Source organism: Topomyia yanbarensis, chromosome 2 (assembly GCF_030247195.1).
Source record: "Topomyia yanbarensis strain Yona2022 chromosome 2, ASM3024719v1, whole genome shotgun sequence".
Taxonomy (NCBI): domain Eukaryota; kingdom Metazoa; phylum Arthropoda; class Insecta; order Diptera; family Culicidae; genus Topomyia; species Topomyia yanbarensis.
This window is the reverse complement of record NC_080671.1, coordinates 309410429-309433582: the sequence shown is the minus strand read 5'-3', so window position 1 is coordinate 309433582 and position 23154 is coordinate 309410429. Positions and strand designations below refer to the sequence as shown.

At 39.8% G+C, this 23154-nt stretch overlaps 2 protein-coding genes and 1 long non-coding RNA gene across 4 annotated transcripts; 2 read left to right on the top strand and 1 right to left on the bottom strand.

Annotated features, from left to right (window-relative positions):
* Nucleotides 1-1442: 1442 nt before the first annotated feature.
* On the bottom strand, nucleotides 1443-2383 carry LOC131680193 (uncharacterized). The gene is made up of 2 exons (XR_009303857.1): nucleotides 1729-2383; nucleotides 1443-1665 (listed from the first exon to the last, which is right to left on the bottom strand). It is a non-coding gene; the product is annotated as an uncharacterized LOC131680193 (long non-coding RNA).
* A 1928-nt stretch (nucleotides 2384-4311) lies between these two features.
* LOC131680522 (uncharacterized protein K02A2.6-like) lies at nucleotides 4312-5622 on the top strand. Its single transcript, XM_058961236.1, has one exon. It carries the CDS (start codon nucleotides 4312-4314, stop codon nucleotides 5620-5622), a length of 1311 nt encoding a protein of 436 aa, XP_058817219.1.
* Nucleotides 5623-7939: 2317 nt separating this feature from the next.
* Nucleotides 7940-21727, top strand: LOC131683533 (uncharacterized). Of its 2 annotated transcripts, XM_058965584.1 has the most exons (6): nucleotides 7940-8061; nucleotides 8116-8299; nucleotides 8352-8466; nucleotides 8522-9409; nucleotides 10848-10868; nucleotides 20308-21727. In XM_058965584.1, the coding sequence occupies exons 2-6, from the start codon at nucleotides 8163-8165 to the stop codon at nucleotides 20911-20913; spliced, it is 1767 nt and encodes a 588-aa protein (XP_058821567.1). In that variant the 5' UTR covers nucleotides 7940-8061; nucleotides 8116-8162; the 3' UTR covers nucleotides 20914-21727. The 2 variants fall into 2 exon arrangements, with proteins under 2 accessions (XP_058821567.1, XP_058821568.1); XM_058965585.1 differs by lacking the exon at nucleotides 10848-10868.
* The last annotated feature ends 1427 nt before the right edge of the window (nucleotides 21728-23154 follow it).

Sequence of the window (23154 nt, the reverse complement as noted above, 5' to 3'; positions counted from 1 at the left end):
CGGGCGAACGTGACAGAATCGAAAAATTATGTGGTATCATTTACCATATGACGGGGTTAATTCGACTTCATGAGTATAGTGGTTTTTAACCGACTATAGCATCAGGTCACTTTAACTATATCCATGTTCAAATTCACTATATTAAAGCTTTGAACCATAATAGTACTATTGGACATTTTATTGTAATCATAACCATTATAAGTGGGATGCTTAGTTTAACAATATGCATAGTTATCTTGACCTGGATCTGTTTATTGTAACTAAACCAGAATAGAATATTTTACCATGCATTACGCATAATAGTCAAATTGAACACTCTGTGGTACGAATGACCATTATGGAACGTTTGGTATAACAATAAGCATAGTCATACTGACTAATCCGCACTTAAACAGGGAATTTGCGGTAAAAGAATCTATTTTTGCTCTGACAGTCAGGCTGCCCTGAAAGCACTTAGTTCGGCAGATTCAAGATCGAAATTAGTAATCGCATGTCGAACTCAAATCGAAGAACTTAGCATTTCAAATGCTATCTACCTTCTATGGGTACCCGGTCATTCCGGAATTACTGGAAATGATTGGGCGGACGAATTGGCTAGAGCTGGCGCTGCGACTGATTTCGTTGGTCCAGAACCAGTTCTACCACTGTCAATAAGTTGGATAAAGCATTCGCATTCGAACATGCCAACTATTGGCGTAGCTTGCAAACTTGCGTTCACACAAAGGCTTTTCTGCCGGATGTGAGTCCGAAAATGTTAAGAAATTTGTTGCATTTTTCCAAGCACAACTGCAGTGTTCTGGTCAGGGCACTGACTGGACATTGCAAACTCAATTATCACATGGCTACTATTCAGCGCGCTGAGTATTATTCATGTGATCTTTGTGAATCCGATTACGGAATATCATATCATTTGATATGCAATTGCCCTGTATTAATGCAATTGCGCATCCGGATTTTTTGTTCTCCATACATAGATGAACCTATGTACAGAGAGCTGAAATTTAAGGGTATGCTTTTGTTCCTAACCCAGTGTGGTAAAGAGCTATAGTTTTTTAGCCGTATTTGAATGACAATATCTCTTCGGGGGTGTTGTCGTTCTGTTATCTGAATATCCCCTCGGGGGTGTTGATATATCCGCTCACTGTTTGAGTAGTGGTTCTAAATCCCTCCGGGGGTTGGAAGTTTTATTCCTGCTGTTTTAGCACCTGCAGATCGTTCAGCATCACTCCGGGGGTGCAGAATGCTCTGTTTTAATTGTTCTGTGTCGTTGTTTTCCTTACCCCTAACCTTACCACTTCCCCAATCCTTCCCATCAGGAGAATGATGAAAAGACGATTCTTGGCAAGGCACAAATCTCCGATCAAAATGGGGAACGTGCCATTTGAGCCAGACGCTACTGATTCCTGACTGAAGGTCTGTTTGCATTAACTAAAACATTGAGATTTTGACATTTTCGCCTATTTATTTCAAAAACAGATATCGTTGTTGTTTTGAAACTAACATGGTCCAATATAATTAGATGGATGATAAAGATTTAAGAAAGTTTCAGCCAATGTAGCATTTGGAAAGCGTCTCTTAGTTTCTTAATGACATACATACATTTTTTATTAAAAATAATCGTTTCGGCAACCAAATCCTCCTTGTATTTCCTGTCTTTACGGTTAACTAAAAGCATCGAAAATTTTAAGATTTTAAGACGTCGTTATTAAATTAAATTGAAGCACTCACTGCATTTAGTAAACACTTAGTATTCAATTCCGTAGCGGAACATAACCTTCTGTTTCGTAAGACTTAGAAATCGATTCTCAGTGTCACACCTTGGAACAGACCATTTGTAAGGCTAGTGTTACGCTCATTTTTACCCAGTAATTATTTTTCTGGCTGGGGTTCGATCATACAACGGCTTTTCACTATATCAGTTATATCACATCCCAGTTATATCACAGAAATAATAGTACTGCCATAGTTGAAAAATTAAAATTAAAAAGTGCGTCGAAAAACACGCTCGTATGCTAAGTTCACAATTTTTCACTGTACTGGCTGCATAATGTAGGAATATATTATGGGAACGTAAACATTGACAAGTTTTATGGTTGTTAGTAATACAAAGCATTGTCAGTTGAAATTCACTATACGCAAAAGGTGCTTACAACCAGGCTCATGTCCCCGTAAACGGTATATATGGTTCTTTCAACCTTCACATTCATGTAATAACTATATATTCAGTGTTTACAACGTATTACTATATTGTGCAGAGAACAATCATAAGAAAAGTAGTTATAACAATGGCATTGGTTATTTTCAAGATGTTTACCATGCTCATATTTTCATTTTTACTTTAATTTTAATAGTACTTCTAACTATCTCATGGTCAGTTTTTAGATGGTAGATATTGTTGGAGTGAGCATGTTCAAATTGTCATGAATAACAACAGTATAGTTAAGCGATAATCTATATAGTATTACCTGTGGTATTACCGATCTCATGGTCATTATTAGGGATGTCCGATTAGTTCTCGATTAATCGAACTAATCGACTATTATGGAAACTAATCGATTAATTTTTAATCGATTAACGAATTTGACGATTATCGGATAATCGATTAGTTAGCGTCGATTATTGGTCGATTAATTTTTTTAATGCGTTAAAATTTTAATTTTAATTTATTTATTTCACTTGGCGACAAGCGCCTTCAGAATCGATTTTTCCAAACGTGTTCACCGATCAGCTCGGTTTGTGCAGCAAAACTAAAGTGAAGTTGGAGCTGAAAAAAAGTGTTCGACCCGTCTTCTGCCCTAAGCGCCCGGTTGCGTACGCGATGTATGATGCCGTTGACCAGGAACTCGACCGACTGGAAAATTTGAATATCATCACCCCAGTCGAATATTCGGAGTGGGCTGCTCCGATCGTTGTCGTCCGTAAAGCCAATGGTTCCATTCGAATTTGTGGAGACTATTCCACGGGGCTTAACGCTGCGCTCCAACCAAATCAGTATCCACTTCCCCTACCGGACGATATCTTCGCCAAGCTGACTAACTGTAAGGTGTTCAGCCAGATCGATTTGTCCGACGCTTTCTTGCAGGTGGAAGTCGACGAACAGTACCGTAAGTTGCTAACCATCAATACGCATCGTGGCCTCTACTCCTACAACCGCCTCCCGCCAGGTGTGAAGATCGCACCTGGTGCCTTCCAGCAGCTCATCGATACAATGCTAGCCGGTCTGCAGTGCACGTGTGGCTACCTCGATGACGTCATCGTCGGCGGAAAAACTGAAGAAGACCACGATCGCAATTTGCGGGCTGTTCTAAAACGAATTCAGGATTTCGGGTTCACCATTCGAGTCGATAAATGCACCTTCCGCAAGCAGCAAGTGCAGTATGTGGGTCATATTGTCGACAGTCGCGGATTACGTCCAGATCCGGCCAAAATCGAAGTGATATAAAAGCTGCTGCGTCCAACCGATGTATCTGGTGTGCGATCATTTTTGGGGGCTATCAACTACTACGGCAAGTTTGTTCCCAATATGCGCAAGTTACGATATCCGCTGGACAACCTTCTCAAGGACGATGCGAAGTTCCAGTGGACTGATGAGTGCCAGAGAGCGTTCGAGCACTTCAAACAAATACTCTCCTCGGATCTACTTCTCACACATTATGATCCGAAGCGGGAGATCATTGTCTCTGCCGACGCTTCTTCCGTTGGGCTCGGGGCAACGATTAGCCAGAAGTTCCCCGACGGCACAATCAAAGTCGTCCAACATGCTTCCAGAGCACTCACAAAAGCTGAACAAGGCTACAGCCAACCGGATCGTGAAGGTTTAGCTATCGTCTTCGCCGTCACGAAGTTTCACAAAATGCTCTTCGGACGGCACTTTCGTTTGAAAACCGACCACCAGCCTTTGCTCCGTATCTTTGATTCTAAAAAGGGAATACCGGTCTACACAGCCAACCGCCTCCAACGATTTGCGCTCAATCTACTGCTCTACGATTTTGACATCGAGTACGTGCCCACCCACAAGTTCGGCGACGCAGACTTACTCTCGAGGTTGATCACCAGCACGTCAAACCCGATGAGGACTATATCATCGCCAGCATCAACCTGGAAGAGGACCTCAGGTCGGTAGTATCTCATACAGTTAAAGCTTTGCCTCTCAATTTCAGAGCCGTCGCACAAAGCACCCAAGCAGATCCACTTCTCCGAAAAGTCTACCATCACATTCAGCACGGTTGGCCGCAATCTGAACATTCAGAATCCGACATCCAGCGATTCCATGCCAGACAGGAATCACTCTCCGTGGTAGATGGGTGCATCATGTTTGCCGAACGGCTCGTCATCCCGTCGCTCCATCGCAAGCGATGCCTCGAACAGCTCCATTGTGGCCATCCTGGTATGCAGCGTATGAAGGCCCTCGCTCGAAGCTACGTGTATTGGCCCAGTTTGGATGCTGACATCGTCAACTTTGTCAAGGCATGCCAACACTGTGCGGCCGTAGCCAGGTCACCTCCTCACTCTTCACCGGTGCCGTGGCCCAAGCAGACCGCTCCGTGGCAGCGCGTCCACGTGGATTATGCCGGTCCAATCGAAGGCGAATATTACCTGATCGCCGTCGACTCCTTCTCCAAGTGGCCAGAAATCATTCAAACCTCCCGTATAACCTCGGCGGCAACCATCAGCATTCTCGGTGGGTTGTTTGCTCGGTTGGGTATGCCTGTTACACTAGTCAGCGACAACGGAACCCAATTCACGAGCGCTGAATTCGCAGATTTCTGCGCCTCAAACGGCATCGAACACCTCACAACTGCTCCGTTTCATCCACAATCAAATGGCCAAGCTGAACGATTTGTTGACACGTTCAAAAGGGCTGTTACAAAAATTCGAGAGGGGAGAGGATCGATACAGCAAGCGTTAGACATATTCCTGTTAACGTACCGAAGTACACCCAACCGGGCACTGCCAGACCAAAAGTCGCCGTCCGAGGTCATGTTTGGTCGCAAAATACGCACCTGTCTCGAGCTGCTACGTCCCCCAACGGTACGAACTCCAGTGGCACCGTCGGACGATCACACAAAACCGAGGTTCTTCAGCCGGAACGATTCGGTTTACGCTAAGCTTTATGGCCATAACGGTTGGAAGTGGGCTCCTGGAACAATCATCGAAAAAATAGGAGACGTGATGTATAACGTATGGGTCGATGATCGCCGAATGCTGCGTTCCCATATCAACCAACTCCGGAGTCGCCTAGCTGTCGACTCGATACCAAAGCAACCTGCCAATCAAGCCACCTCTCGTCAGTATTCGTTACCGCTCGACATCCTGTTGGGTGCCTGGAATCTACCAAATCAATCTTCTGGCACGCCAGCACCGTCCCTTGTTGCGAGGGGATCTGAATTATCACCTGTCTCCAGTCCCGAGCATACCTTGCTAGGTTCAGTGCCGGCGCTTGCGTCGTCTACACCACAGCAGGAAGTCTCGGCTTTCCCATCAACGTCATCGACATCAACAACATCAACATCAACTGAATTCGAATCCGCCATCGAAGTCGAATCCGTGGTAAATCTACCTAGACGTTCTTCACGAACCCGAAGACCGCCGAACAGGTTTGATCCGTCCCACCTTTATTAAGAGGGGAGATGTTGAGGACAACCCTATCGCGGTGTATTAATTAGTACCCCGTTCAGCGCTAGGCTCTAACTCGGCAGCATAGCTGTCAATGTGTGATGCCTGATAAGCGCATCAATGAAATGTTTTTGTGGTTGTCAGTTTCAGTTTGTTTACGTCCTGTATAAAGTTGTACCGTGCTTTTAATGTGTTCGATAAAATATAGTTTGTTTTAACTGTTATCGTTCGCGTTCGTAAGCAAGTGTCGGGGACTTACACGGTACAAAATGAACGTAAACGTTCGTGAAATCCCAAAAAAAGAAGTTAAATAGAGCTATTGTGAAAGTGTCTCCACGTATCTACCTTAGCTTTACCCTAGATTTGACTAAAGAGGTCATGAGAAATGTGCGTGCATTTTGAGGATATTTGAAGAAACTCGGCTATTTGGTAGCGTAAATATTTTTATAAATATTCAAAGTATGCTTCACGCAAGCATAATATTCTTGCAGTGCTGAAATAAAATATATTTAATTTTAAAATTCAGTTTTTCCTTGCTTAATTCAAAACTTCCGTTGATGAACACTCGGCATCTCTTATATTCCGACTGTTTTACATTACTGGCATTGAAGGGAATGATACCGATCATACTGAGGGATTCGATTAATTTTTATGTTTCGCTTTAAAAGTAATTTTAAACTAACTTTACGCGACAACTAAGATATTGACCTCTTCTAATATTGAATAGCGATCGTGTTATGGCTGTCTTCGACACAACAGTTTGTTGAATAGGGATTTTGTTATTATTATATAAAATTCGGCCATCTGTAAGCAAAGAGGGATACTGGTTGGGTGGTCAGATTACACCATCTGGGAAGACTATAGCGTAGTTGGTAGGTCAGCTACACTGTACGCGGCTCACCTGAGTTCGAACTCCCACCGCCACAAATAGTGTGTTAGGCCGTTTGCTACTACCGGTCAGGAAAACAAATAACTTTTTAAGATGCACTCAGATTATCTTTCTTTTTCGACGATATTTGGACATCAGGTTGTGAAAATCTGGAATAGTCTTTGTTCTCCATATATTTTGCATCCCACTTTGTATTTTGTTAAATATGTTCGACACGGTTGACTGATTTGGCTCAAATATGAAAGAGTGTCTCAGCATGGCATGAGGTAGAAGTGGTTCCTTGATGCTGGGAATCAGTTTTGGATCATACTCATCCTCGACAGTTGTTTATACCTGTTCAATTAAAGGGGCCCTTAGCTCAATAGTGCCCAATTGCCCCGAGTAGTCTAAAGACGGCCCTGGGTAGAAGATTATGAAGCCTGATGCATAAAAATCACACCAGAAGAAAAGAGACAGGAATAGAAAGTATGCTAACTATGCATATTTTTGTTTCTAAGTGTAGAACTGACAAAATTATGAATCTATAGAACTGAAACACTCCTGAACATGCTCTGAACATGCTCTGTACGCACATGAAAGTGATGTTTAATTGCATATGGTTTTATCGTGTAGATTATTTTCAGCAAAAAATATCAGTAAGAATAAACAAATTTTAGGTTTTAATCAACAATTTTCCTGTTTGATATAGTGATAAACAAGATTCAGGTTTCATTCAATCAATACTGTTGCTTGAAATTACCACCAAATTCATTTGTTGGCTTTTCAATAGTTTCAACAAATATTTCGTTTGAAACGACAAAATAATGATAAGTTTAACCGAACAAACAAGTTCGAAGAAACAAATAAAATATCTAGTATTATCGAAAGGAGAGAACAACTCAAATTTAGTTGAAATCATACAAAAATTCTGTTGGCTTTTAACAAAGTTCGAACAAATTATGTTTTGTTTCAACAATGTTTCTATTTAAAATGCAAACAAATATTTGTGGAACTAAACCAAATACAAGAGAAACGTTCATTTCAGTTTGAAACAGTCATTCGTTTCGTTGTTTCAAAAAGGCTTGATTCTTCTGCGTGTTTCGATTAAGTGAATAATCACGTGCAATTAATGTGGTTTTTAACAAAGGGTTCAGTTCGATCTAACAAATTTTATTTTGTTTCAGCAATGTTTCTATTTAAAATGCAAACAGAAGTATTTGTTGAACTCCAAATACATGCTTTCATGAAACGCCCATTCCAGTTCGAAACAGTTTGAAATTCAACTAAATTCAATCGTCAAGTTTGAAATTCAACTAAACGTTTTGTTGATTCAAGAAGGCTTGATTCTTCTGCGTGTGTATGTGAATGATATCACGTGCAATTAATGTGACTTATTTTTTGAGTGTATTCTGTTTCGGTAGCAAAATTGAGCAATTTAAATTTAACGTGCAGTGTGTACCGTGCGCTTTTTTGACAATGACAGAATTTAACTTAGCGGCAATGCGTTTGTGTATGTGGGCTTGTGTGAAAGTGAAACAGCTAAAACCATTTTCCTGGACACCAGTAGCTTCTTTTAGGTAAGTTTATATTTTGTCGCATAAATTTTATAATATAGCACTGTTCCTTGGCAGGAATCTGTTTTTGGTTTGGCTCAGCAAAAAAGTTTCGATTATTAACGATGGTGAAACGCGGTCGAAGAAGAGGCAAAAAGGCGCTTAAAAGGGACGGCTCCCAGTTAGTGGCGAAGCCTTCAAGTGCCACATCGAACATCGACTTTTCGCCAAGAGTACATCCTAGTACGAATGATTGCTATCCGTAAGTAGAAGTGTCTGTCTACTGAATAGTATTAAATTATTTTAAGTTCCAGATTAAATAAGCTTTGTCGTTTGTGCCTGTTGTCCAATACAAATATGGAACCGATATTTTCTTTTCCTGGGGACGATAGACTGGTCGATAAAATCTTCCAGTGCACCAATCTGAAGGTAATTGGTAAGGTAACATTAATATTGGCGCTTTTAAAATTATTTTTATGCATAGATTTCTGAGAATGATAACCAAGGAATTCCGACGTCGATTTGCGGTCAATGTAAGAAGCAACTTGATCAATGTTATGAGTTTCGTTTGCTTTGCTGGAAAAACAACGAAGTACTGCATAATCTCCATGCAATTCTCAGCCCACGAAAAGCTACGGCACCTATTGCGCGTCCTGAACAAACAATTTTGTCCAACCCTGTTGTGCAACTGAAGAAACTAGACATGAACGCAGGCCCATCACAGCGTGATCAAATTGATCTGTCTAAACTTTGTTCTACACCTAGAGCAGGAAAAAGAGGAAATTCGTCAAGACGCAGTTTCGGCGAAATTTCATTAAATCAGCTGTACACGCCGACTCGTCGTGGTCATAAAGCATCCAGTATATATCCTCGGTTCTCAAAGGAACTAGTAGTGCGACTAAGTCCTATATCTGCCGCCCTCATTAATAAATATAAAAAGGTTGCTGGAAGTACAAAGACAAAAGCAGCAGTGAAGTCGTTTGCCCAGCCTGTTAAACCTAGGGGAAGACCAAAGTCTTTTCCACAATCGGTTACAAAAGCCAAACCTCCATCAGCTAGTAAACCTCCGCCAGTTTTCAAATCTCCGTCTCCTGCTAAATCTCCATCAGCTACTAAAACAAGAGTGGAAAAAAGGACTCCAAAAGTAACGAAAGCAACTAAACCAATAAAATCTCCAAAAGCAACGAAGCCTAAACCTGCAGCACCCGTAGCGAAAAAACCCAAGGTCAAACGGGTTGAGATTGCGATGCCACCCAAGAAACGCAAGGAAAATTTTGCAGCGGTGGTTCCCACAACCGTTACCTGTTTACTGTGCTCACAGTCCTTTGTCAGCCAGAAAACTCTCAGTCGTCATATGGCCACCCACGAAAATGTAAGTTGAGCTCGATCACGTAGACACTATCTTGACAATCGATGCATGCACACTAGAGTGCCCAGAAAAATAACGAATTATTGAAAACTCAATCGGCCCACCCCTGAGTCGATTCCTAGTTCCACCAGGAGTACTTGCTCCAAATTTGAAGCAAATCGGACAAGTCTAGCTACCGGACCAACGTGCCAGAAGTTTGTATGGGATTTTTCGACAATTTACCCCACTAACTCGCATTTTCACCGCTAGGTGGCACTATATGCATCGTATTATCACTGTAAGTGAAAATAAGAAAAATAATTTAATGGCCAACTACTTTGTCGAAGACTGTTAGTTAATCCGACTTTGGTAAAAGAAGTTATTAAACTTTTAACGAAGTGATGTCTGAGTTATTTGCATGGGGCCTAGCAGCGCATAGTTGTGGACCGGTACTCGATTACCACCAACTATACATTCTTGTGAGATAATGGTTACATTTAGCTGAATAGTGTATTCACAAGAATTGTAGTACATAATACGAGTTATGTTTTGGTTAGAAAATTTTAGTTCCACCTGTAACCGCATAGAGGGCGCCAACACTAACTTTTCATAGGAGTGAGATAGAATATCGATATGTTCGGTAGAATTATTTAAAAATGCTTGCTCTACAACTTTGTGGAAGACGCCTAATCTCTATCTCTTTCCGTTAAAAAGTTAGTGTTGGCGCCCTCTATGCGGTAAAATGTGGAACTAAAATTTTCTAACCAAAACATGACTCGTATTACTTACTATAAATCTTCCGAACATACTATTGACCTAAACCTAACCATTATTTCACAAAAATGTTTTGTTCGTGCGAATCAAGTACTGAGCCACAATCATGCACTGCTAAACTGACTCAGACATCACTTCGTTAAAAGTTTAATAACTTCTTTTACCAAAGCCGGATTGACTAGTAGTCTTCACAAATTTGTAGGCAATTGAATTCTCTTTCTTATTTTGACTTACAGTGATAATACGATGAATATAGTGCCACCTAGTGGCGAAAATGCGAGTTAGTGGGTTTCTCCATGTAAATTGTCGAAAAATCCAAACTTCGGGCACGTTGGTCCGGTAGCTAGACTTGTGCGATTTGCTTCAAATTTGGTACAAGTACTCCTGGTGGAACTAGGAATCGACTCAGGCATGGGCCGATAGGGGTCATTTTTTCCTGTCACTCTAATGCACACCTCATCATTACAATCCTAGACACACGTTCAAACAGAATTTGTTTTCTTGGTTTGGGTTTCACACATAGTAGGTGAGGATAAAACACAAATAGGTTATTTAAAAACACATGGACGTGTCCTATCGTGAAATCCTATTGCATTGACTATTTAGAATAATAATGGTAATCTGTGTCACGTGTGCGCAATGTCAACGTTCGATCTCTGATACGATATTTATTTCAACGCTTTCTTAGGACTTGCTTATAGATACATTGGTGAGTGAAATTGCCTTACCTTTAATTGCTACTCAAATTTTATTTTTTAAGCAGCGGAAAATCAAAAATCAAGCAGCCATTTTTTCGTTATTAGCATTCATGGAGTAAACTTAAACTGTTTTCTAAAATGTGCCACTTCCCAGACAAAGAACCACAGCCACTACACATTTAACTTATTTTGAAAATATTGGCTATACAGCCAACTGCGCTCTTTCACCCAGTCAAAAATCAGTTGAAAACTCATAGTTCTGACTGATTTCTGCAAGAACTCAAATTAAACAACGGATTAGTTATGCAATTTGCGTTTCGACTTCGTCTCGTCATAATCTAACACCAACGTAATGACAAAACTAAGCTAGCGCCTGATTTATGGTAGCTTCAAAAACGAAAACACTATTTGTGTTTCTGAACAAGCCTCTAATCCTGCTTTAGGTCCCGCAAAAAGAGGTTCTGATTAAGCTAATGAGACTTCATGAAATTGAAAATTTGTTTGGTTTAGCAAGCTAATGCAATATGGTCGGTGTTAAGTCAGACCGGACTAAGTCGCAAAACATCAAAAAATGGGATATTGATAGCAATGGATAAAAATTTCTTCGGTTACATTCGATTTTTGTCAGATTTGAAATATGTAACAATAAACAAAAATTATGGCCAAAATAAATTTTCAACTGTAACGTAAAGGATGCTGCGATTCAACTTTTAACTCGTTTTACTCGAAATCTATACTTTGTCATTTAGTCTGGTCTAACTTAACACCGTTATTCTGACTTTGGCTTGAATGCGGAAATTTAGTGGTGTTCCATTTCAACATGAACGATTCTTGTTTTTTTTTTGGAATTTAATGGATTTTACATTTCGGGCCCTATTCTCACAGTCACGTCACTTAGTGACTAGAAGAAAATTTTGTTCTAGTCACTGGGTGACGTGACTGTGAGAATAGGGCCCTTCGTTTTAAATTTAGTTTACACAACTACAAGTTTGCCTTCTTTTGTATATTGGCAATACCTTGAAAATATTTTTTAGAAATTTTATCATTTGGTATGTAACTAAAACTAACTTGCAGCATTCATAAGTAATTTTTGTACTTAATTCGTTGCACGCCAATCGAGAGAGCAGCTTGTGGAAACGAAGACACTATGGGTTTTCGGTGCCCACATATAAATGTCATTTATTTTCATTCGATGCAATTTCTGTCTACATTTCGTCAAACATAGACTAAGTCAGAAACTTTCTGAACATTCGACAAATACACCCAGGTTTTTTACGCGGTTTTTTTACGAGGTTTTTTTTGCGCGGATTTTCCAATTACCGCGGTTTTTTTACGCGGATTTTCCAATTAACGCGGTTTTTGCAAAAATATTCGAAGTCCTTTTGAATGCAAAAGACAGACTTTTTTCTGAAAAAAATTTCTAAGTCCTTTTAAATGCAAAGAACTTAGAAGAATTTTGGCAGTTTTTATTTTGTGCGGATTTCGCCATTAACACGGTTTTGGCAAAAAATATTCTAAGTCCTTTTGAATGCAAAAGACTTAGAAGATTTTCGGAAAGATGGAAGAGACGGGTCTGGAAGATTCCTTATGGCCCACACCCCAACAATATGGGTATTTTCGGAATGGTCTTGAAGAGTAGGTTCCAGAAATTGATTTTTGACGCCATTTTGAAATCAAAGATGGCGACTTCCGGTTTTGCTAAATTCGCTATAACCCAATCAATATGGGTATTTTCGGAATGGACTTGAAGAATGGGTGCCAGAAATTGATTTTTGGCGTCATTTTGAAATCCAAGATGGCGACTTTCGGTTTTAGCGAAATTCGCTATAACTCAATCAATATGGGTATTTTCAGAATGGTCTTGAAGTGTAGGTGCCAAAAATTGATTTTTGACGCCATTTTGAAATCAAAGATGGCTACTTCCGGTTTTGCTAAATTCGCTATAACTCAATCAGTATGGGTATTTTCGGAATGGACTTGAAGAGTAGGCGCCAGAAATTGATTTTTGACGCCATTTTGAAATCAACGATGACTTTCGGTTTAGTGAAATTCGCTATAACCCAATCAATATGGGTATTTTCTGAATGGTCTTGAAGAGTAAGCACCAGAAATTGATTTTGACTTCCGGTTTAGCGAAATTCGCTATAACCCAATCAATATGGGTATTTTCGGAATGGTCTTGACGAGTAGTAGACAAAGATCGATGTTTGACGCCATTTTGAATTCCAAGATGGCGACTTCCGGGTTAGCCACATTCATTATAACCCAGTCAATATGAGTGTTTTTGGAATGATCTTAACGACTAGGTTCCAGAAATTGATTTTTGACGCCATTTTGAAATCAAAGATGGCGACTTCCGGTTTTGCTAAATTCGCTATAACCCAATCAATATGGGTATTTTCGGAATGGACTTGAAGAATGGGTGCCAGAAATTGATTTTTGGCGTCATTTTAAAATCCAAGATGGCGACTTTCGGTTTTAGCGAAATTCGCTATAACTCAATCAATATGGGTATTTTCAGAATGGTCTTGAAGTGTAGGTGCCAAAAATTGATTTTTGACGCCATTTTGAAATCAAAGATGGCTACTTCCGGTTTTGCTAAATTCGCTATAACTCAATCAGTATGGGTATTTTCGGAATGGACTTGAAGAGTAGGCGCCAGAAATTGATTTTTGACGCCATTTTGAAATCAACGATGACTTTCGGTTTAGTGAAATTCGCTATAACCCAATCAATATGGGTATTTTCTGAATGGTCTTGAAGAGTAAGCACCAGAAATTGATTTTGACTTCCGGTTTAGCGAAATTCGCTATAACCCAATCAATATGGGTATTTTCGGAATGGTCTTGACGAGTAGTAGACAAAGATCGATGTTTGACGCCATTTTGAATTCCAAGATGGCGACTTCCGGGTTAGCCACATTCATTATAACCCAGTCAATATGAGTGTTTTTGGAATGATCTTAACGACTAGGTTCCAAAAATTGATTTTTGACGCCATTTTTAAATCAAAGATGGCGACTTCCGGTTTTGCTAAATTCGCTATAACCCAATCAATATGGGTATTTTCGGAATGAACTTGAAGAATAGGGGCCAGAAATTGATTTTTGGCGTCATTTTGAAATCCAAGATGGCGACTTCCGGTTTTAGCGAAATTCGCTATAACTCAATCAATATGGGTATTTTCAGAATGGTCTTGAAGTGTAGGTGCCAGAAATTGATTTTTGACGCCATTTTGAAATCAAAGATGGCTACTTCCGGTTTTGCTAAATTCGCTATAACTCAATCAGTATGGGTATTTTCGGAATGGACTTGAAGAGTAGGCGCCAGAAATTGATTTTTGACGCCATTTTGAAATCAACGATGACTTTCGGTTTAGTGAAATTCGCTATAACCCAATCAATGTGGGTATTTTCTGAATGGTCTTGAAGAGTAGGCACCAGAAATTGATTTTGACTTCCGGTTTAGCGAAATTCGCTATAACCCAATCAATATGGGTATTTTCGGAATGGTCTTGACGAGTAGTAGACAAAGATCGATGTTTGACGCCATTTTGAATTCCAAGATGGCGACTTCCGGGTTAGCCACATTCATTATAACCCAGTCAATATGAGTGTTTTTGGAATGATCTTAACGACTAGGTTCCAAAAATTGATTTTTGACGCCATTTTTAAATCCAAGATGGCGATTTCCGATTTCGCGAAATTCGCTATAACCCAATCAATATTGGTATTTTTGGAAGTTGAAGTTGTAGTACAAATAGTTTTAATTAAACAGTTGAATTTACTTAAATTTAAGCAATATGTTTAATTTGAATAAATTCAAACCCCCAACTCACACCACATACGTCTCTTTCTTCTCTCTCTTCCATTCTCACCGCACTTTCCTGGATGAACACATAAAAATATTTTGCATTTTGCTGGTTTATGATTAGATCTTATATTTGAGGGTGATCTAGATGATTGCCCAAATTTTTCATGCGAGAATTTCGGTGAACCATCTAGAATTTTAAAATGACGGCAAACATCGTTGTTTGTCTGCTACTCGTCAAAACCATTCCGAAAATACCCATATTGATTGGGTTACAGCGAATTTCGCTAAACCGGAAGTCGTCATCTTGGACTGCAAAATGGCGTCAAAAATCGATTTCTAGCACCTACTCTTCAAGACCATTCCAAAAATACCCATATTGATTGGTTTATAGCGAATTTTGCTAAACCGGAAGTCGCCATCTTTGATTTCAAAATGACGTCAAAAATCAATTTCTGGCACCTTCACTTCAAGACCATTCCAAAAATATCCATATTGATTGAGTTATAGCAAATTTCGCTAAACCGGAAGTCGCCATCTTTGATTTCAAAATAGCGTCAAAGATTAATTTCTGGCTCCTACTCTTCAAGACCATTCCGAAAATAGCCATATTGATTGAGTTATAGCGAATTTCACTGAACCGGAAGTCGCCATCTTGGATTTCAAAATGACGCCAAAAATCAATTTCTGGCACCTGTTCTTCAAGACCATTCCGAAAATACCCATATTGATTGGGTTATAGCGGATTTCACTGAACTGGAAGTCGCCATCTTGGATTTCAAAATGACGCCAAAAATCAATTTCTGGCACCTGTTCTTCAAGACCATTCCGAAAATACCCATATTGATTGAGTTATAGCGAATTTCGCTAAAACCGGAAGTCGCCATCTTTGATTTCATTAGTCTTCAAGACCACTCCGAAAATACCCATATTGTTGGGGTGCGAGCCATAAGGAATCTTCCAGACCCGTCTCTTCCATCTTTCCGAAAATCTTTGCATCTTGCAGTCTTTTGCATTCAAAAGGACTTAGAATATTTTTTGAAAAGACCGTGTTAATTGCGAAATCCGCGCAAAAAAAACTTCCAAAAATATTCAGTCTTTTGCTGAGAGTTTTTTCGCGCGGATTTTCGAATTAACGCGGTTTTTTTTTACGCGGATTTTCCAATCAACGCGGTATGTTTACGCGGATTTTCGAATTAACGCGGTTTTTACGCGGATTTTCCAATTAACGCGGTTTTTTTACGCGGTACGTATCCCCCGCGTAAAAAAAACCTGGGTGTATTCATCAACATCTTTATCAAATACTTGATCGGGATATGACAACAAAATTTTCCAGATACTGAAACTGTAGCGATAGCGGGTCGAGTAATGTTAGTATCAATCCTGATCCGAGTTCAAGCATTAAATAAAGAATATATTTGAATATTTACCGATACTGATGGCAGCAGTAAAATTCCTAATTGCATTTTGGCATTATTTGGCAATAATATAAAAACAATATGATTTTGACATAAAAAATGTCATTTCACCACGGTGACATTGAAAATTCAGCACTTTTTGCTAATGAAAAAATGTTAATCAAACAAGACTATATAAACATTTTGATATTAGCAATACGGCGCGTGCTTCAGGTGGTGGATAGAAGCGAAGGGATACCCTGACGACTGGCAGATTGAATTATTTTTGCTATCAATTCAACTAGATCCAGACCGATGCAGTATTGGTGGTTCATTACATATAATCTAAATTAAATATCATTCAATTTGCACAATGCATTAAAACGTAAGCCAATTAGCCAAAGTACTCGGATCATACCAATTTAAATTCAAATCTAAAGTAAACATCATTCAATTGCACAATGTATTGAAATTTAAGTGAACTATCCAAAGTATTGAGACCATACCAAGTCAAATGTTCAAAATGTGCCTAGTAATTTTGGAGAACCATCGTCCACGCGAACCAAACCGTCAAATAAAGTGGCTATGTTCCCGAATATAAGCAACCTAGAACACGTCCCTCCCGTTCTTTTCTTCTACTTCATTTGTCTGTTTTTGTTTTACTTCAATCAGTCTGCTTTTCCACTACTCGTGCAAACCAAAAAAACAGTCAATTTATACGCTTCTACTTAATGTCTTAACTTTTTTTCTTTCAATTCGGCATGTTATTTTTCCTTTTCTCGCTATATCTTAATTTAGATTCATTATAACACTAACACAATCAATTGCATATGCTCTCATATACACTCATAATATCTCATTGAAAACGTACAAACGCCGCTAGCCTTCGCGATAACACAAACCGGGTCACAAACGCGAACATGCAATTGTAATCATCCACACATACTCGCTATCTCGCCAACAACCCACCGCACGCGCGATCATGAGTCGGTCACGTTAGAATGTCCCTGCCCTTGTTCTTAACAGCCTAGATTCATGTCTTCAGTTGGACCAATAAAAAAATGAGGCTCATATTCATTAGACAACACATTCTATGGAAACGTGACCGGGAACTCTAGTGTTATGGGGGAATTATCTTCTAGTACCTGAACCGTACACTAAAAACTAAGCAACAAACTCACGGTCCGCGCGATCATTTAAGAACACACGCGAATATGCATATGGCCACACAGTTACACGCGAAATCACATACGTTCTGGCATACGCGACAAATACGTGAATATACAAGCGCTTGAGCTTTTCGCGATCTTCCACGCACATCTACGGTAGCGGTCTCACAATCTTTATAAAACCAAGGGATAAAATGAACTTTTTAACGCTTATAAATTTATTATAATAACATAATACACACATTAGCTGTCAAACCTTATGGAGAAACATATTGTATTTATTTCTGAACAGCCAACAGTAGTACTGTTCAATGCACCTTTTCATCATATTCTGCAGCGCAATTATTCGTCAAGTATACATCAATCCATTAACCCTACCCCAACCCACACCCTGTTCCTCTCCCATGTCGTTTTGGTGGTCCGCATAGACTATTCTGCCATTACCCCTCCTATCATCGGCCTTGGACTGACTTGCGCTATCATTGCCCCACCAAACGCAGTAAAATGAAAATGCTTAGATGCATGTAGATGCACACTAGCCTGGCCCAAAATGCCTTAAATCTCGAAATCAAAACCTTGCACCTGAAAATGATAGTTTGGGTGGCCAATAAGCTTCCCTGAAAATTTCAGCTTATTTGGTGCACTGGAAGTGGTTCCGCAAACGGCTCAAAGTTTGTATGGGAAAAATTGACTAAATGTTTGGAGAAAATCATTAGTTTGACATTTTCAGTTCAGGGTGGCTGCTATCGATGAATGTCTCTCGCGAGAAAAATTAAGAAAACTTGTAAAAACAAATCGACTCATGAAGACTAGAAGTCAATCGGATAACACCAGACAAAGTTATAGGCGCAAAGTTGAGGGTGTCATGTGCTGTAGTTGGGGTGGCTTTCGACTGAGCCACCCCAACTACAGCACATGAGACCCTCAACTTTGCGCCTATAACTTTGTCTGGTTTTATCCGATTGGCTTCTAGTCTTCATGAGTCGATTTGTTTTTACAAGAAGATTATTAATTTTTCTCGCGAGAGACATTCATCGATGACCACCTAGAACTGAAAATGTGAAACTAATGCTTTTCTCCATACATTTAGTCAATTTTTCCCATACAAACTTTGAGCCGTTTGCGGAACCACTTCCAGTGCACCAAATAGGCTGAAATTTTTAGGAAAGCTTATTGGCCACCCAAACTATCATTTTCAGGTGCAAGGTTTGAAATTTCGCACATTGCACTTTTTTCATACATCTTTGAAAATACACTGAAGGCACGTGCAATTTTATTATTCGGTAATTGTTTACTTTAGCTACTTTTCCCCCTGTAAGTGGAAAACATGTTTTTCTTTCGTGAATATGCTAGTTTAGTGTTGCAGATTCATAAAAAAGAGGCGGAAAGCGAAAATTTTTAATAATTTATTAATGAGACTAAAAGTAAGTTCTACCTACTAACCTTGCACATAGGGTTATTGTGCTCCCGAAAGTAAGGTTTTTGGCGAAACTAGTTTAATGCGGCTACGCCGCATAGCCGAGTCCAAGTCCGCTGGACGAGCCTTCCTTGTACTTGTCATCAGAAACGCAAGCAAAACTGTGATCCACTCGTTTGCCCGGTATACTCAAACATAGGGGCTATCCCTAGTTTAAGTCCGACTGAGCGGCAGCGAAGTCGGACAGCACCCAATTGAAACGATGTGGCGTAGCCACATTAGGCAGTGACAATAATTTAATTTTTGCCGATGAATACAATCCTATTGTTACTAAATAAAACATTGTTAATGCCTAATGTGGCTACGCCACATCGATTTTTTTCTCATGCTGTCCGACTTCGCTAACGCTCAGTCGGACTTAAACTACGGATAGCCCCTATGTTTGAGTATACCGGGCAAACGAGTGGATCACAGGTTCGCTTACGTTTCCGATGACGAGTACGAGGACTACGGCTATGCGGCATAGCCGCATTAAACTAGCTTCGCCAAAAACCTTACTTCCGGGAGCACAATAACCCTATGAACAAAGTTATTAGGTACAACTTACTTTAAAGCTAATTAATGAATTATTAAAAATTTTCGCTTTCCGCCTCATTTTTATGAATCTACAACACTAAACTAGCATATTCACGAAAGAAAAACATGTTTTCCACTTACAGGGGGAAAAGTAGCTAAAGTAAACAATTACCTATTATTCTGATCAACAGTTATGGTTAATGTTGTTTTACACAATTCAGACAAACGATAACATAATTCATGTCATGTTTGAGCTCTATTATTTTCGGCACAAATCAATAGCTCATTGGCAGAAATCGATGCCGCACCGGCACAACACTACCATCGGCATTTGCTTGAAATTATTTTGCAAGCGGATTTTCCCTGCACTGCCGTTCTACGCATAATTGTCGCAGGTATATAGGGAATCCCATAGAACATGGGACAATTAAGCTTATAACGGCAGTGCAAAATAACATCAATTTCAGGTAGGAAAAAGAAGACCATCTTCGCATGTCCCGTCCTAGGTTTCCTGCTAAATTCTGGACCACTGTGCATTGTTTCGATCCCCACCCCGGTTAGAAATTTTTCTGACCCGAAAAAACAGCGAATGAAACCTACGTTATAAAACCTCTATAATCGAAACTCAGTGCAACGAATTTTGAATTTCATAATAAAATATAACTTCTCTGACTCTGCAACATGATCATGCCCATAAAATTGTTAAATTGTATGCCAAAAATCGGTCATTGTGTTGCCCTCTATCAATAGGGGGAAATTTAGCATTATTTGTTTGTTTTAGCTACACATAGCTACATACATGCCTTCCTTAAGGTGTGCATACTGCCTCATATTCCCCTAAATTGTCGAAAATCCCAAACATCAAAGTCCGGTAACTAGACTTGATTTGTTTCAAATTTGGAGCAAAAACTCGTGGGAGGACCAGGAATCGACTCAGGGCTGGGTCGATGACAGTCATTTTTTCTTGTTACTGTTACTTGTTACTGTGCTCATATTGCCCCACCTAACCCTATGTAACGTTCACCAGTTCTATTTTTAGCTAGTTAATTATCGTACTAACACACCAATTTCTATCCTTTCAGAATCGCAAGTTGAACCGTATTTTTAATTGCGACGCATGCCATAAAGAATATCTTAAACCATCGCAACTAGCCGAGCATCTGTCCAGTGCGGAGCACATTGTAAACGCTGGATCGGATGAACCAGATCAGGCAGCCGAGGAGTCGATTCTTCCTGATAACAATGATGATGATGATGAAGGGGAAATGATCACCGACGATAACCCCCCAGTAGTCCCCGTCGAAGTAGCACATGATACGTCAGCAGAGGTAGAAGATATTACCGATCAGCCTGCTCATGAAGAGATTGATCGACAGCAGCCGTCTCCGGACACTAACGTCGTTTCTCAGCATAGTGATGATCATGGCGTCGAGGACAATGAGCAACAAATGGCGCAGACATGCGAGAATGAAGGTGAACAGCCATCAGCGAGAGAAAACGTCATCAATCGAGATGCCAGTCCCATTCCGGTAGATAGTGAATCTTCACGATCGCGTGATGGTGGCGTACAGTACAGCGATGTGTGTTCGACAAACAATGAAGAGAATCTCTTCAATGGTAGTGGAACCGATGTTTTCAACTCATCGCGCCGAGTGACTTTTTCAGACATCACAGAGGTGGTTGATTAACTGTTGCGTTAGACGCCATTCCTTGATAACTGGCGAAATTATTTCGCGGTTTTTTATTTGGAATTCAAAACTTTATACCTATTTTTCATATAGATTTAAGTACGATTGTCTTTTGTGGAGTTTCAGTGAATTTTCAACAATAATATGTCGATTCTTTGTTATAAATTGTGTGTAAAATGCTGTAGCGGTTGTCCGCAGACGCAAGTCAGACCCACTTCTTCAAGATATTATGGATAATGGGACTTACTAGCGATCAAAAACTGTTAATTTCGATATCAAAATGTTAGGAATATAGTTTCTTATGACGATGAATAATAGACCTAACATAACGTAACCTTAGAATACCGTGATCTCGCGCACTGTATCATGTTTTGAGTGTTAACGATATTGTTTTCCAATATACTTACATTTTTTTTAAATCGCACAAAGAATCACCTACCAGTTCAAATTTTGGATTTCCTCGAAAGACAGAAGTCTGAATAGGATTGATTATACATGCCATTTAAGCCCACTTATACAGTCTACCGAGAGCGTAATTAAGAAACATTTAATCCGTTCATTGTTTACTGCGGCCTTCGTCAGCAAGGGTACCGAAAAACTTGAAACTAAAGCGTGGTAGAAAAAGTTTCAAAAGAACTAAATTATTCGAAAATGAATGATAATGAACTTAAAAAATCGCAAATATTACTTCTAAATTACTCGGGGTAAGTTTAAGGTGCGTGAAATTGCGGTACATTAAAAAACAATAGAAGCATACAGCTATTCTGTGTAAACAAACAGCAACTCATGAATAAAATTCTTCAGGTGATTACAACCAGCGATTTATTCTATTTTGTCAAAAACTCTCACAATGAAATATGACAGAGCTATTTCTAATTGTTTATCCGTTCGATAATAAACATCTGTTGATCGTTATGTAAAACATTCCCGCGTCATTCATGGCAAAGCTTTCCTTTGTCTTCGAGAGTACACTTTCGTCGCACTCTCATTTCTTACACCGATGTAGCTGATATTGGGCCCTATTCCCACAGTCACGTCACTTAGTGACTGGAAGAAAATTTCCTTCTAGTCACCAAGTGGCGTGACTGTAAGAATTGGGGCCCATTATCGTTCTTCGTTTAATGTGTAGCCGCTGCAAGCATTCGGCTTCCGGTCTGGTCTTGCGCGAATCTCACATACCACCCTGACTTCGATGGCATCATGAGTTAGAAACTGACTGTTTCGCTTCAAGCAAAAACGACAATAATGTTCAACTGAGAAAGCTTGGAAAATCAAAAAGGAACTTTTTCTCACACTATAGGAAAACTCTCCATGAAAATGAATCAGCAATACTCTACCAATGCCCCGAATACATTGATTCATTTTCATTTTTCAAGATGGCCGCTTATTGAGGCGTTCTCAGTTGAATCTTAAGCAGACCAATTGGAGCTTCTGGACACAGTGAATGGAATGCTTGCTCGAAAAAGAAGACGCATGATAAGTTATGAGCGTTGCGAAGCCAGAACCGGTTACCAAAGAGTGGAAGAATCATGATCGAAAAGCGCGAGCGAACGTTAGACTTTTCATCGAGGAAAGCCAGTATAAATTGACCTCGTAAATTTAAGAATCCGCGTTAAAGGGAAACTCGTTAATGGATATCGCGTAAATTTCAAAAATCGCGTAAATGAAAACCGCGTAAATTTCAAAAACCGCGTAAATTTCAAAATCCGCGTGAATGAAAACCGCGTAAATTTTGAAATCCGCGTAAAAAATGCCGCGCAAAAAAAAACGTGTACAAAACCTTAGTGTACTCGCATTTGATATGTAAGAAAGAATATTGGTGTCCGTGCACGGTACTGAAATGTGGCTTAAGGGTAAGTCGGCACGGAAGCTGTTCCCACCGATAACCGAGCGGAAAACGGCGCGGGCACTGCAAGTGATACACACTCCATCTGGCGATCGATTTTTTATGACCCTAATCGGCGATTACAGTCGGTACACTATCGCATAGGGGAAGATGGGGTAAAACGCATCGCCGGGGCAAATTGCACCCCTTGCTTATTTAGAAACCAGCTGAAAATTTCATACACTGTCAAAGTTTTATAACCGTATGTCAATAGCAGCTTGAGAAATAAGCAAAAAGCAATAACGTGCTCTTCTCATATTATTATTGTAGCTCGTGCAACAAGGATTTTCGGCTCTTATAAATGATGTTTTACTGTTATATCCGAGCATTTCAGTTCTATTATACGTTGTTCATTA